The sequence below is a fragment of the Hyperoodon ampullatus genome (genome assembly GCF_949752795.1).
Source record: "Hyperoodon ampullatus genome assembly, chromosome: 14".
NCBI classification, from domain to species: domain Eukaryota; kingdom Metazoa; phylum Chordata; class Mammalia; order Artiodactyla; family Ziphiidae; genus Hyperoodon; species Hyperoodon ampullatus.
Genome location: NC_136927.1, coordinates 44,873,593 through 44,886,958, shown reverse-complemented (window position 1 = coordinate 44,886,958; position 13,366 = coordinate 44,873,593). Strand labels below are relative to the sequence as shown.

The following is a 13,366-nucleotide window of genomic DNA, read 5'->3' as shown; positions in this document are numbered from 1 at the left end:
TTGTGACTGGCATCTGAAGTGTGTGTGTGTGTGTGTGTGTGTGTGTGTGTGTGTGTGTGTGTTGGGGGTAGAGTGGGGTCAGTCTTGTGGGACTGAACCCTTAACCTGTGGAATCTGATGCTTTTCCTATGGGTAGATAGTGTTGGAATTGAGTTGAAATGTAGGATACCCTGCTGGTGTCCGAGAATTGCTTGGTAGTGTGGGAGCCCTACCCCCGCAATGTTGGAAATGGGGTGCAGAACCTTTTATAGTGGGGTTGATGAAGCAAGATTTGCTATGATTGTTGAAGCAGGTTGATAAATACATGGAGTTCATGTATTTATACTTTCTATTTTTGTATGCATTTGAAATTTGCCACAATAAAAAGTTAAAAAAATGGTTAGTTGTAGGTATGTAATTCACAATTTTATAATTTATTCATTCATTCAACCTTCAGAATTAATTGAGCATCTACTCAAAAGAAGTTCAAAACAATAGGTGTTTTGGAAATTTTTGGATCTTAGTATAAAGAGCTTGCAATCCAAGAGTGGAGGTGCTATGCACATAACTCAATTTAAGATAAGTTGGAATATTATCAATTCCATATCTTAAAAAAACAGATCTACATGAAGTACTGTGGAAGTTCTGGGGAGAGATTTTTTTCCAGCTCAGGGGAATCAGGGAAGACTTAATAGTGAAGATGGCATTTGAACTTTATTCATTCACTTAATTCAACAGATATTACTGAGTCCTACTGTATGCCAAATACCGTTCTCAGTCTTAAGGATCCAGCAGTGAACAAAGCTGATAAAGATCCTACTTTTGTGAAATTTACATCCTAGTGGGAACAGATAGACAACACATAATAAACATAAGCTTTATCGTGTGTTAGAAGATGAGAGATGTTACAGTAAAAAGAAGTAGGGCATCGTGAGGGAGGTTAGTAATGTTGGGGGTAAGGTTGGGGGGTGGTTACAGTGGTAAACAGGGTGGTCAGGTTGACATTTGGGCAAACTCTTGCCAAGGGAATTGGCCAAGTGGGTATTCGTGTGAAGAGCCCTCCCTCCGAGGGCACAGCTGGAGCAAAGGCCCTAAGTGGGGAGTTTGCCTGGTGTATTTGCAGAGCAGCAAGAGGACCAGCGAGGCTGGAGCAGAGTGAACGAGGGGGAGAGGAGTTGAAAATGAGGCCATAGAAGTAATGGGGAGGGCATGGTGGTGGTGGTGCCAGAGTTGGGGGGCAGACCTTCTAGGTAATCATAAGAACTTTGGTTTTTACTTTTAGTAAAATGAGGAGCCAGTGAAGGATTTTGTTTTTGTTTTTTTTTTCCCGGTACGCGGGTCTCTCACCATTGTGGCCTCTCCCGTTGCGGAGCACAGGCTCCGGACGCGCAGGCTCAGTGGCCATGGCTCACGGGCCCAGCCACTCCGCGGCATGTGGGATCTTCCCAGACTGGGGCACGAACCCATGTCCCCTGCATTGATTGGTAGGCGGACTCTCAACCACTGCGCCACCAGGGAAGCCCAGTGAAGGATTTTGAGCCAGAAGTGTAGCATGATTTGCTTATAGCTTACAGTGATTCTCTGGCTGTTATGTCGAGAGCAAATACTGGGGTGGGGACCTTTTAGGAGGCCTTTGGTATAATCTTGCCAAGAAACATTGGTGACTCAAGCTAGAATGATAGCAGTGGATGTGGTGAGAAGTGGTCATATTTTAGTTAGAGCTTAAAGGCAGAACCAACAGCATTTCCTGAAAGTTTGGATGTGGGATTTGAGAGAAAGAGAAATGTCAAGGGTAACTAAAGAATGGAGTTGCCATCAAGGGAGAGAAGGAAGGCTGCAAGAATGACAGTTTTCTGGGGGGAGGGAAGAGCGGGAGTTCAGTTTGGGATGTTTACCAAACATCTGAGTGGAAGTCAGGTAGGTAGTTGGAGTTTAGAGTTTGGGAGAGAAAACTGAGCTGCAGCTGTACATTTGGGAGTTACTGTCATAGAGACAGCATTTAAAGCCATGAGCCTGGATGAATTAATTCATCTAGGGAGTGAGTATAGGTAGAGAAGACCAAGGACGGACCATGGGCCATTGCAACATTAAGAGAACAGAAGAGAACCAACCAGCAAAGGAGCTTAGCCTCAAAGAGCTGATGATCTGTGAACCTAGGAAGTCAGTCCTCTAAGTTGAGGGATGAGCTTGAACAAGAGCATGATGCTGGGGGAAAAAACAAATTGTTGATAACCAGGAGCAGATGTGTTTAGTATTCATGTTTTTTAAGAATAGTTTTCTGTTGAATGGAGACATTCACATTTAGGTTGATAATGTTAGTGAAGAGTTTAAGATTCTATTATCTAACTGGTACCCTCCCTTGCCTATTTTTATTGGGTCTCTAATGAAACTCACATTTCCTGTTTGGAATACTCTCTTGTAAGGGGTCAAACAAGGATCAACAATTTTTTTTGGTAAAGGGCCAGATAGTAAATATCTCAGACTTTGCAGGCTGTACAGTCTCTGATGCAGCTACTCAACTTGTCTGTTGTGGGGAAGCTGCTATAGGCACATAAACGATGAACATGGCTGTGTTCCAATAACACTTGATTTTGGACACTGAATTTTGAATTTTATGTAATTTTCATGTTTCACAAAATATTATTCTTCTATTTTTTCCCGCTACTTAAAAGGTAAAAAAGTCATTCTTCGTAGGCTGTACAAAGATAAGTGGCAGGCTGGATTTGGCCTACTGGCTGTAGTTTGCTGACCCCTGGCTTAAAAGATTTTTTTTTCCAGGTCAACTTTGAACCAGATCATTCTGCCAAATGCATTGGGGTTTTTTGGGGGGAGATTGATTGATTGATTGATTGATTATTTATTTATTTATTTATTTATGGCTGTGTTGGGTCTTCGTAGCTTTGTGTGGGCTTTCTCTAGTTGTGGTGAGCGGGGGCTACTCTTTGTTGCGGTGCGCAGGCTTCTCACTGTCGTGGTTTCTCTTTTTTTTTTTTGCGGTACGCGGGCCTCTCACCGTTGTGGCCTCTCCCGTTGCGGAGCACAGTCTCTGGACGCGCAGGCTCAGCTGCCATGGCTCACGGGCCCAGCCGCTCCGCGGCACGTGGGATCTTCCCGGACCGGGGCACAAACCCGTGTCCCCTGAATCGGCAGGCAGACTCTCAACCACTGCACCACCAGGGAAGCCCCAAATGCATTGGTTTGAAATCAGTTACAAAGTGGGTTGGCCAGACTCCTTTGAGTCTGTTTTCAGCCACTGTTTACGCTGATTTGCATTGTCCGTGTGGCGTTGTACATGACATATTAGTCTCTTTGATGGGTGAGTGGTCTGGGTGACCTCTAGGATCTAGTTCACGTCCATGATTCTAGTCCAGTGACTTTCTTAAAAAAAAAAAAAAAAGAAAGAAAGAAATACTCAAAATTCTTTTGAAACTATCCTCCATAGCTTCTGCAGCACTGTGGTCTCCCAGAGTTTCTTCCCGTGACCTTTCCCTCTCATTTTCCTTCTCAGGCTCCTGACTTGAATGTCCCGTTCCTGCGCTCTGTCCTCAGGCCTCTTCTTTCTCCCTTTTTCCACTCTCCCTGGTGACTTCCATCAGGCTGTGACTTCAGTTACCACCTCTGCACCAGAGACTAACACGTGTGTGTGTAGCTCTGACTTCTCTTCTGAGGTGGAAAGCAAGGTTTCCCATTAGCTAGAAGTTAAAATCCAAACTCCTGAGCCTGGCCCACACTAACTCCCCGTGCACTGCCTGGCAGTTGGACTGGACTGTTGGGCAGCTTCCAGCATGTCATCCATCCTTCTGCTGCATTGCCTTTGCCCTTGCTCTTCCCTCTGCCAACATTACCCTCTCTCCTTGCTGCTGTCTCCCTCCCTGCTAATTCCCAGCACACCCCAAATTGATACCCTGCCCTTTGAGAACCCACTCAGAGGGCCACTTACTCTGCAAGATTCAGCTTAATGCCTGTACTTCTTGGAAGCCCTGTTTCATAGACGAGGTTCAACATTTCCTCTGTGTGCTCACGGTATCTTATGCACATTTCCATTGTAGCCCTTGCCTTATTGCTCTGTTAGGTCAAAAGTCCTTGAATATTGGTTGAACATCAAATATATTTATAAGTTGATACCTTCACTAGACAATTCTTGGGAGCAGAGTTTGGGTCCCGCTAATCTTTGTAACCCCAGAGCCTGACATTTAGAAGATGCTTAATTTGTGTTAAAAAAAAAAAAAAAAAGAATGATTCCATGAGGACATGCATATATGGGCTACACTGACTTTGATACAAATTAAAATATATTGACAGTCGTAGGCAAAATTAGACCTTTTTATGACTATATTTTATGTTTTTATCTATATTTATCTTTTTCTGTTGTAGGAGGAAAATTCTTCCCAGGATGGTCTCCCATTCAGAGTTGAGGAAACTTTTCTGTTCAGCTGATGCAGTGTGCTTTGATGTTGACAGCACAGTCATCAGAGAAGAAGGAATTGATGAGCTGGCCAAATTCTGTGGAGTTGAGGATGCTGTGTCAGAAATGTAGGAACAGTATTTATTCACCTTACGAAATGATAATTGCAAAAGAAGAGTGGCTTTTGGATGACATGCAGGACCAGAGCCACAATTCCCTGATCTTAGTCCCTGCCTATGAAACATGGGCACTAGGCTTTTTCCTCCATCACTGAGAGCTGAATTTGGTAGTGTACATCATCCAACCATCCCTTTATACAAATATTTATGGCAAAAAAATATATGGTTGCCTCTGACAAACAAATATGGATGACATACTCTTGGCTTGGTCAGGGGAATGATGACGATAAGTAACCAAAGAAGATGACCTGGGGGGTCTCCAGGGGTCCAGTGCTTTGTGTCATGGTTGAAAGCGTGGCCTTAGTGGTTTGTTAGAAAGCTAGTTATGGTTCAGAGTCTCTCCATGGATGCCTGGGTGAGAGTCCCTCCCTCCCTCCTGCCCTCCCTGTGCCACCTGCAGTCACTAGGTCATGGACCATTTCATGTTCAGCTTCCTTTGATGCAAGAGTACAGGGCCTTTGGTTTCTTTCTTGGTTTACAAACACTCACAGCTTCCAAGGCAGGTACCTGTGGATAGTATATGTGGTTTTCTTAGCTCACAGGATGGTGTATTTGTGGATGCAAAGGATAAAGGACTCTCTTTACTGATGTCTTTTGTGCCTTGGTCTCATTTGCTCTGCAAAATAGACTTAGGCTATTTTGGCTTCAAAATATTAATGCGATTCTCAAGCAAACCTTCAGTAGTTTATCCCAGGCCTCACTCACTCCCATGGCCATGTACCACGTCTGTTGTATGGTGGGGCACCTTCCTCGTGCATGGACCTTGTGAGGAGCGGGGGAGGGTAGGCGTGTAAACTTCGAAGATAGCACTTTGCTGGCCTGATTTTTGGGTCTTCCTCCTAGGACACGGCGAGCCATGGGCGGGGCAGTGCCTTTCAAGGCTGCCCTCACAGAGCGCTTAGCTCTGATTCAGCCCTCCAGGGAACAGGTGCAAAGGCTCATAGCAGAGCACCCACCACACCTGACCCCCGGCATAAGGTAAGGGGCTCCCCGGTCTGGGTACACTGTCTCCCTATCAGCACCTGCATTTGGGGGCATGTCCTCCTGAGGGTATCTCACCATTACTTTAGAGCTCCCTTCTTTGTAGTTCCTTCGGTACTTGTATATGGTCTTGTCTGCTAGTTGGTCCTGCCCACGTCTGCCCTCCCTCTCTCCCCACGGGGAGCCCAAGCCTCCTCTTCTTCTTGTGTTTCTGGGTCCATGGGCAGAATAGAGTTGTGGAATGGTTTCCTAAAGCAGTTAAGCCCCACCCACTAATTTCTAAGTGCTTTTAGAAAAGCATATATAAAACATTAATTCATTAGGCAGTATACCTTGTCTGATGTACCTTGGGCAAATGTATTTGGAGAAAAAAATATATTTGAGTTTCCTTTTCATGTTTCATGTTTTCTCTTTTATATTAAACAGCATTTGGTATTTTATATGTTTTTTGTTTTTATTTTTTCAGGGAGCTAGTAAGTCGCCTACAGGAGCGAAATGTTCAGGTTTTTCTAATATCTGGAGGCTTTAGGAGCATTGTGGAGCATGTTGCTTCAAAGCTCAACATCCCATCAACCAATGTATTTGCCAACAGGCTGAAATTCTACTTTAATGGTAAGTCTTTAATAGTAACATTTTCTCCTTCTTATCTGTTTTAGTATTCAATATCCTAGGTAATGTCTATTGGAATGCAACTCAAGCAAGGTGGCATCAGAGTTAAATGTTGAGGTAAAGGGTTCACTTTACTGATGTCTTTTGCACCTTGGTATCGTTTGCCCTGCAAAATAAACTTAGGTCATCATCTCTCCTACCTTCAGTATCCATATAATCATCTATCTGTATATAACTGTCTGTACTTAGTAAAATGTTAGTTCCTATGTAACCCTCATGACTTATTTTGTTATGCATCATATTTCAGTTCTATGAAAGCTCTCATGTATCTGAATCAATTTAGATTCAGGAAGGAGAGTTAATTTGTGAGCAAGTGGCTGCACTTTAGCTGCCTTTGGAGGCACCTCCTGGCCCCTCTCTGGACCATCACAGAGCCACAGCTGTAGTTTTCTGTCATCTCAAGATGTCTCCAGTTATGTCAAGGGATGGCTGACATTCTTAAAACCAAATAATATTAATTAAAAAAAATTAAATGTGTTAATAGAACACTTTTTAAGGGTCTATAGATAGAAATCATTAGAGAATAAGTGTGGTAATTACTGTAAGAATGGAAATAATCCATCAAATATAAATTGGAATCTCCTTAGATGAAATTGTATATCAACATGTTTTAAATTAATATATTACTGTTTCATGGTGTTCTGCCACCTCAACAAGTTTTGAGAATTATGACACTGGAAGCTTAGAGGATAAAATTAATTTACCCCAAGATGTTTATCATCTAAAGGAGTAACCTTGACAAGAGGTATTTGTAATTTAAAAGCAAAGCTTGTTCATTCTGAGGAATAAGTGTGGAAGTCCAGGCTGTGTCACTTTACTGAAGGCTGTTTTTAGCTTTGTGAGTGACTTGAAGGTGAGGCTATCATCTATGCAAAAGGCTGGCCCTACTGATACAATCTTGTGGATCTTTAACACTGTTTTAATGGCTCTTTTAAGGTGAATATGCAGGTTTTGATGAGATGCAGCCAACAGCCGAATCTGGTGGGAAAGGAAAAGTTATTAAACTTTTAAAGGAAAAATTTCATTTTAAGAAAATAGTCATGATTGGAGATGGAGCTACAGACATGGAAGCCTGTCCTCCTGCTGTATGTATTGTGTACTAATTTTTTTGTGTTTGTACTTTTTTTTTTTTTTTTTTTTTTTTTTTTTTTTTTTTTTTTTTTTGTGGTATGCGGGCCTCTCACTGTTGTGGCCTCTCCCGTTGCGGAGCACAGGCTCCGGATGCGCAGGCTCAGCAGCCATGGCTCACGGGCCCAGCCGCTCCGCGGCATATGGGATCCTCCCAGACCGGGGCACGAACCCGTATCCCCTGCATCGGCAGGCGGACTCTCAACCACTGCGCCACCAGGGAGGCCCTGTGTTTGTACTTTTACTGTTGACAGCTGACTTAGAACTCAGTACAATTTGTGAGAGTTAAACAAAAACCTTTATCAGCCTAAAATAAAAAGCCAAAATAAATAAAACAAATTCAATTTCAATATATTAATTGACTTTTTGCAAACCCAAGGAGGGTTGCAAATAAGGAACTTAAAAACCTTTTAAAACTTTCAAAGACCCCTGTCCCTGCAGGATGGCTGCCACCTCTTAGCCCAAGTATGTGCTCAACAAGGTTTGGCTTCATTTCCACAAATAATGCAGCTCTTATTACTATAACCAAAATTTTAATGTTTTATTTTTGATAAACTATTTCCTCATATGTTATCTCATTTAATCCTCATAACAGCCCTGTGAGGTAAAAGTATTATCTTCTCCTTTTTACTGATCAGGGAATTGAGGCTCAGGGAGGTTTGATACCACACCCATATTAAGGAATTTTATTATTCTGAATTAACATTGTTTTCTGAGACTAGCAGGAAACAAATGCTATATAGCCAATATCTTAACTTATCTTAAGTTAAGCCAATATCTTAACTTATCACATGTCCATTTCACGTAGGACTTTGACTATATTGTCTTGTTCTAACTTAAGAAAAACTGAACCAAAAATATAGTGGTGAACGTTTTACTACCTAGTTTCCTGAGATCTAAAAATAGCATCTTTCTCTGTCAATGATTAAGCATTCGTGGTTAAAGAATCTTTTGGGATCCTTCTAACACTACTTGAGTCAGTTCGAGATAGCACATTCTTAGATGATTTGTAGCCGATGTTGGGGTCGACTAAGTAGTGAACGCCGGGCTAGTTGAATAGCTAGGCATAAAATACAGGGTTCTCTCAGGGGGCCCCCAATCCCGGTGTCCAGAAAGAGCAAAATTACAAATTCCAGATGACCTTACCAGTCAGAAAATGATACAGCCTGACTGAACCAAGAGAAAGTGGTGTGCATGCAGGTGTGTAGCCCTGGAAGGTGGTCAGAGGAATCTGTGCCCTAAAGGACGGTTAGCAGCCTCCATGTGGAGGTCTGGCAGGACTTGGCGGGGTGTGTGTGTGTGTGGAATTTCTAGAGGGAGGGGAAGCAGCAGAGCACAGTAAGGATGTACTAGCATGGTCCTAGGCACGAGGGAGCTTTCTCTTCAGCAAGAGAAGAAGACTCCACCTACCAGGCACTCTGGTGTTACCTTTGGGTCCTGGGAAGCCCTGGAAGGCTTCTGGACCGAGAAGGAACAAGTCAGTGTGTTAGGACAGCTGAGTTGGTGCTGGCATGCAGAAAGGGCTGCAGCAGAGGCAGGGAGCTCAGTTAGGAGGAGGCTAAATTTAACTAGAAGGGAAGCATCTAGTTATTCCCCCCCCCCACCTTGTTTGGTATGAAAATAAAAATGAAGACAAAGGTCAAGTAAGAGAATTTTGTACTTCTAAATTAGTGTATATTGTGTCTGTAGGCTGGCAGAAAAAGAGAAAATACCATTTAAAAAGATAATTGACTAAAAGAAGGTGTCACTGAGCAGATATGAATGAAACAATGTAACTTTAAATAATTCTACCAGTGAAAAATAGAGTGCTGCTAACATACTCTGGGGTTGTCATCTCCTTCAGCCCAGAATAACATGCCCTCCTGGGAGGGAGGTCCCTCAGTTTCACCCAGGACGCCCGCCCAGCCGGGAGATACCTGCTCTGGTCCTGATTCCAGGCCTCGGGCATTTCCACGGCACCACAGGCTTCTCTTTGATCTTCTGTCTCTGAAATTGTCTGGCCTGGATGTGATTGCCACCTAGTTTAGAACTCAGATGTTTACCACCTGGTGTGGTTTTATTTTTGTAAGCAATTGTCTCGGTTTTAAGAGGGCTTCAGTTCTCCTGAAGCCCACAATGTCCAGCTGAATGCATCTGCAGCAGTGGTGGTCAGACTCATTCATTCTTGGGGTAGGATGAGGGGAGGCTCGCGGGGAGCTGGGGAGGGAGGTGCCCCAGGTGAGGCTGGGCTCACCTCTCTTTGCACAGAGTTTATTCTTTTAAACAACACTTACTGCCCTAGGCTGCTGCTGTATCTCTCTCTCTCTCTTTTAAACTATTTCCCTTTTGTTCTCTTCTTAGGATGTTTTCATTGGATTTGGAGGAAATGTGATCAGGCAACAAGTAAAGGACAACTCGGAATGGTACATCACTGATTTTGTAGAGCTTTTGGGAGAACTGGAAGAATAAGATCAGTTTTTATACAGTTCATCACAACTTCAGGTTAATTTTTAAAAGTTATACAGTTTGATACTGTTTGCTTCCAATTGCATATGAGGACTTAATATATAAATAGTACTGACTATCTGTACTTCCAAGTAAACTATAGTTAGGGCTCATAGAACATTGTGGTTCTTTTTTTTTTTAACTGTAGTTCCGGAATTATTATGACCATTTAATTACCTGGAGAGTTTTATAATTTGAATTCTTTATGTATTTTCCTAGCTATATTTTATTTGAAGGCTTTTGAAGGTGGATAGTAAATTAAACACCTTCATTATTGGAAATATGGATTAGGCAGCTTTAAGTGAAATTGGTTTTCCCTTTATATATAAATAAAAGTTTATCCACATATCAGAGCAGATTTGTAGATTTTTTTTTTTTCTTTTGAGCCACACCACGCAGCTTGTGGGATCTTAGTTCCCTGACCAGGGATTGAACTCAGGTACTCAGCAGTGAAAGCACTGAGTCCTAACCACTGGACCGCCAGAAAATTCCCGATTTGTAGAATTTTTAATTCTGCCTATCATGTATTTCAGTATCCAGTAATTCAAGTATTTAAGTGTTTGAGTAGAAACGACCTCTGGGCAAGGAACCAAGGAGTCGAGACCCTCCTGAGCACAGGGCAGAGTGCTTGTCACAGTGAATCCACCACTCAGCCCCCGCCACTGAGGGAAGCGCTGGGCCAGAGGGGTGGAAGTGCTTTTACTACCTCTTGGTATTTGTCATATAGGGAATGTTACAAAGATTTTTTTAAAAAGATAACCATGGCGCCTTAAACAAAAGTACTGACCTTAAAAAATGGATATTTGATAATCACATGAACTAGGAAAACTGAAAACAAGTTTTACTCGCCCCAAATGAAGATGAGTGTTTTCCCTTAAATGGATTAAGAAATAACTCCTCAGAACATATATGAACCATTTCTTTCTTACAGAGGGCTTGGGAGGACCTGAAAGCCCAGGTTCATGTTTATTCTGAGTAGCGCCTTGAAAGGGACATTTCAGAACATGCTTTGAAAGTAGGAGATTATATTCTCTCCCTGATGGGAAAGCGGGGGAGAAGACAGAGACACAGGTTTAGGAAGAGGCAGACCATGAGTGGATACTATTGGATAGTTAAGTAGAAAAGGCCGGAAGGGTTTAACATTGGGAGTTATTTGAAAAATTTATAATTTAACCAAATAATCAAATTTGGCCAAATTGTCAGATAATTATTTAGCCAAATAATCAAATCAGATGAATCAAGCTTCCTTCCAGATCAAAGTTTCTGTAGGAGAGCCATGAAATAAGTTTGGCAACCTTTAACCGATACCCCAGACAGCAAGGCAGTTGTTTCATAATTGTGAGTGCTTGCTGGCAGCTCTCTTCGAAGCTGTTTTGTGGTGTTGGCACTCTCAGAGGTGCAAACTGGGCAGGGCCAGGCATGCCAGGCCTGTGAACGGTGCTTCAAACTGTTTCTGCCTCTGCTACCACCCTGTGTGCATAAGCTGGAGCAAGCCGGGTGGGCAGGTTAACTTCTATGCGCTTGCTTCCTGTCTGTTAAAAATAGGGCAGTGATATCTGACCTCAGGGCTATGAGAATCACATGAGGAACATGTGAAAACACCTTGGAAAATGTGAAAAGAAGCAGTGTGACTTGTGGTCAGATCACTCCTCAAGTTTTCTGAACCTGATCATAAGGATTCTGAGGGTCATAGAGGCAAAAGCCACCACGCTGTGCCGTCCGTTCTAACTGCCAGGCCTTCAGAGCCTGCCCTCCACTGGGCAGCAGCCTGAACAGGGGGAGTGCGTGCTGAATTTGGCTCAGAGGAGTCTGATCTGCTGTGGAATCATGACACCCACAGAGAACCTTTTATACCAATTATACAGCCCCTCCTCCGGCCCCCAGGCTGCCCAGCTCTCACAAGCTGCACAAAAGAAGCAGGCACAGTCTCTTCTTTGTTGTGTCGGAGGGGTGAGTTTGAAATGTCCCAAGAACTGTGCTAACCTCTTCCATGCTTTTCTAATCCTGGACTCACGAGATATTGAATGCCCCGTGGATGGGGAGTCAGGTGGATGAGGCAGTTTGGGGAAGCTCTTGAGCCCAGTGTGATGGTTAATTTTATGTGTCAACTTGACTGGCCTAAGGGATGCTCAGATGGTAAAACCTTATTTCTGGGTGTGTCTGTGAGGGTTTTCCTGGAAGAGATTAGCATGTGATTCAATAGACTGGGTAAAGCGCATTACCCTCCCCAATGTGGGTGGACATCACCCCATCGTCAGGGACATGAATGGAACAAAAAGGTGAAGGAAGGGCAAATTCACTCTCTTTTTGAGGTAGGATGCCCACCTTTTGCTCTGATACTGGAGCTTCTGGTTCTTGGGCCTTTGACCTCGGGCTGGGAGTTACACCATCAGTTCCCCCTGATTCTCAGGCCTTTGGACTTGGACAGAATCTTACCATTGGGTTTCTTGGTTCTCCAGCTGGCAGACAACAGACTGTGGGACTTCTTGGCTTCCAGAATGGCATGAGCCAATTCCTATCATAAATCTCCTCTTAAATATATCTTAAAAAAAATTTATTGAAGTGTAGTTGATTTACAATGTGTTAATTTCTTCTGTACAGCAGAGTGACTCAGTTATACATATATATATATATTCTTTTTCATATTCTTTTCATTATGGTTTGTCACAGGATGTTGAATATAGTTCCCTGTGCTACACAATAGGACCTGGTTGTTTATCCATCCTATATATAATAGTTTGCCTCTGCTAATCCCAAACTCCCAGTCCTTCCTTCCTCACTCCCCCTAAATATATCTATATCTAGATATCCTATTGGTTCTGTTTCTCTGGACCTGAATACACCAGTGTATGATAGAAGATTCCTGACCTCTGCAGGGTTTGTTTCATTTACAAGTCCATGCCATTTTGTAAGTGAAAATTCCCTGTTCCCAGCAATTTTTTTTTTCAGTTCTGAATAGCTAGATTACCTTTACTAGTAATTCTACCATTTTTCTTTAAGTAGTTTACAAAGCAGTTTCATATAGTTTTCATTCACATGCTGCAAACATGCTCTGAGCATCTAATCAGTAGAGTAGCTGGTGCTAAACTGCAGGTTTTCTGTGCCAGAGCTTGCTATACCCTCTCTCTCCCACTGCTTCCTGTGCCACCATGAAGAGCCAGTTACAGAAATTCAGAGCTGAAGGGACCTTAAAGGCTATTGGATTCAACCTCCCCATTTTATAGGTTAAGGAACTCAACACCCAGGAGGGTAAGTACCCCTGAAGGAGCACAGCCTGTTCTTCCACTGGCAGCCCCAGCCCCCAAACATCAGGCCATCCTGCGCTGGTACCCAAACACCCATTCCTCATAACACCTACCGAGTGGCCATAAGGAGCGGCTGATGAGCCTATTTAATATTTTACTCTGTAGACGCACATATGCCCATTGAACTGGGAGAAGCTACCTTTCAAGGGTGACAGGGTCATTCTCAGCACCAGTCATTAAAAAAAGATTGCAAACATGTAATATGTGAAAATTAAGAGGATTTTATTGACTTTTAT

General features: G+C 43.0%; 2 protein-coding genes across 2 annotated transcripts in view; both read left to right on the top strand.

Moving 5' to 3' along the window:
- The window catches only part of SEPTIN14 (septin 14), a gene marked incomplete at both ends in the record, with an annotated part of 572,766 nt that overhangs the window by 437,069 nt on the left and 122,331 nt on the right, over nucleotides 1–13,366 (top strand). The window lies entirely within an intron of this gene.
- Nucleotides 4,361–9,789, top strand: PSPH (phosphoserine phosphatase; the record flags this gene model as incomplete). The annotated part of the gene is made up of 5 exons (XM_079718663.1): nucleotides 4,361–4,512; nucleotides 5,407–5,541; nucleotides 6,011–6,156; nucleotides 7,150–7,298; nucleotides 9,682–9,789. Exons 1-5 carry the CDS (start codon nucleotides 4,373–4,375, stop codon nucleotides 9,787–9,789), a joined length of 678 nt encoding a protein of 225 aa, XP_079574789.1. The 5' UTR covers nucleotides 4,361–4,372.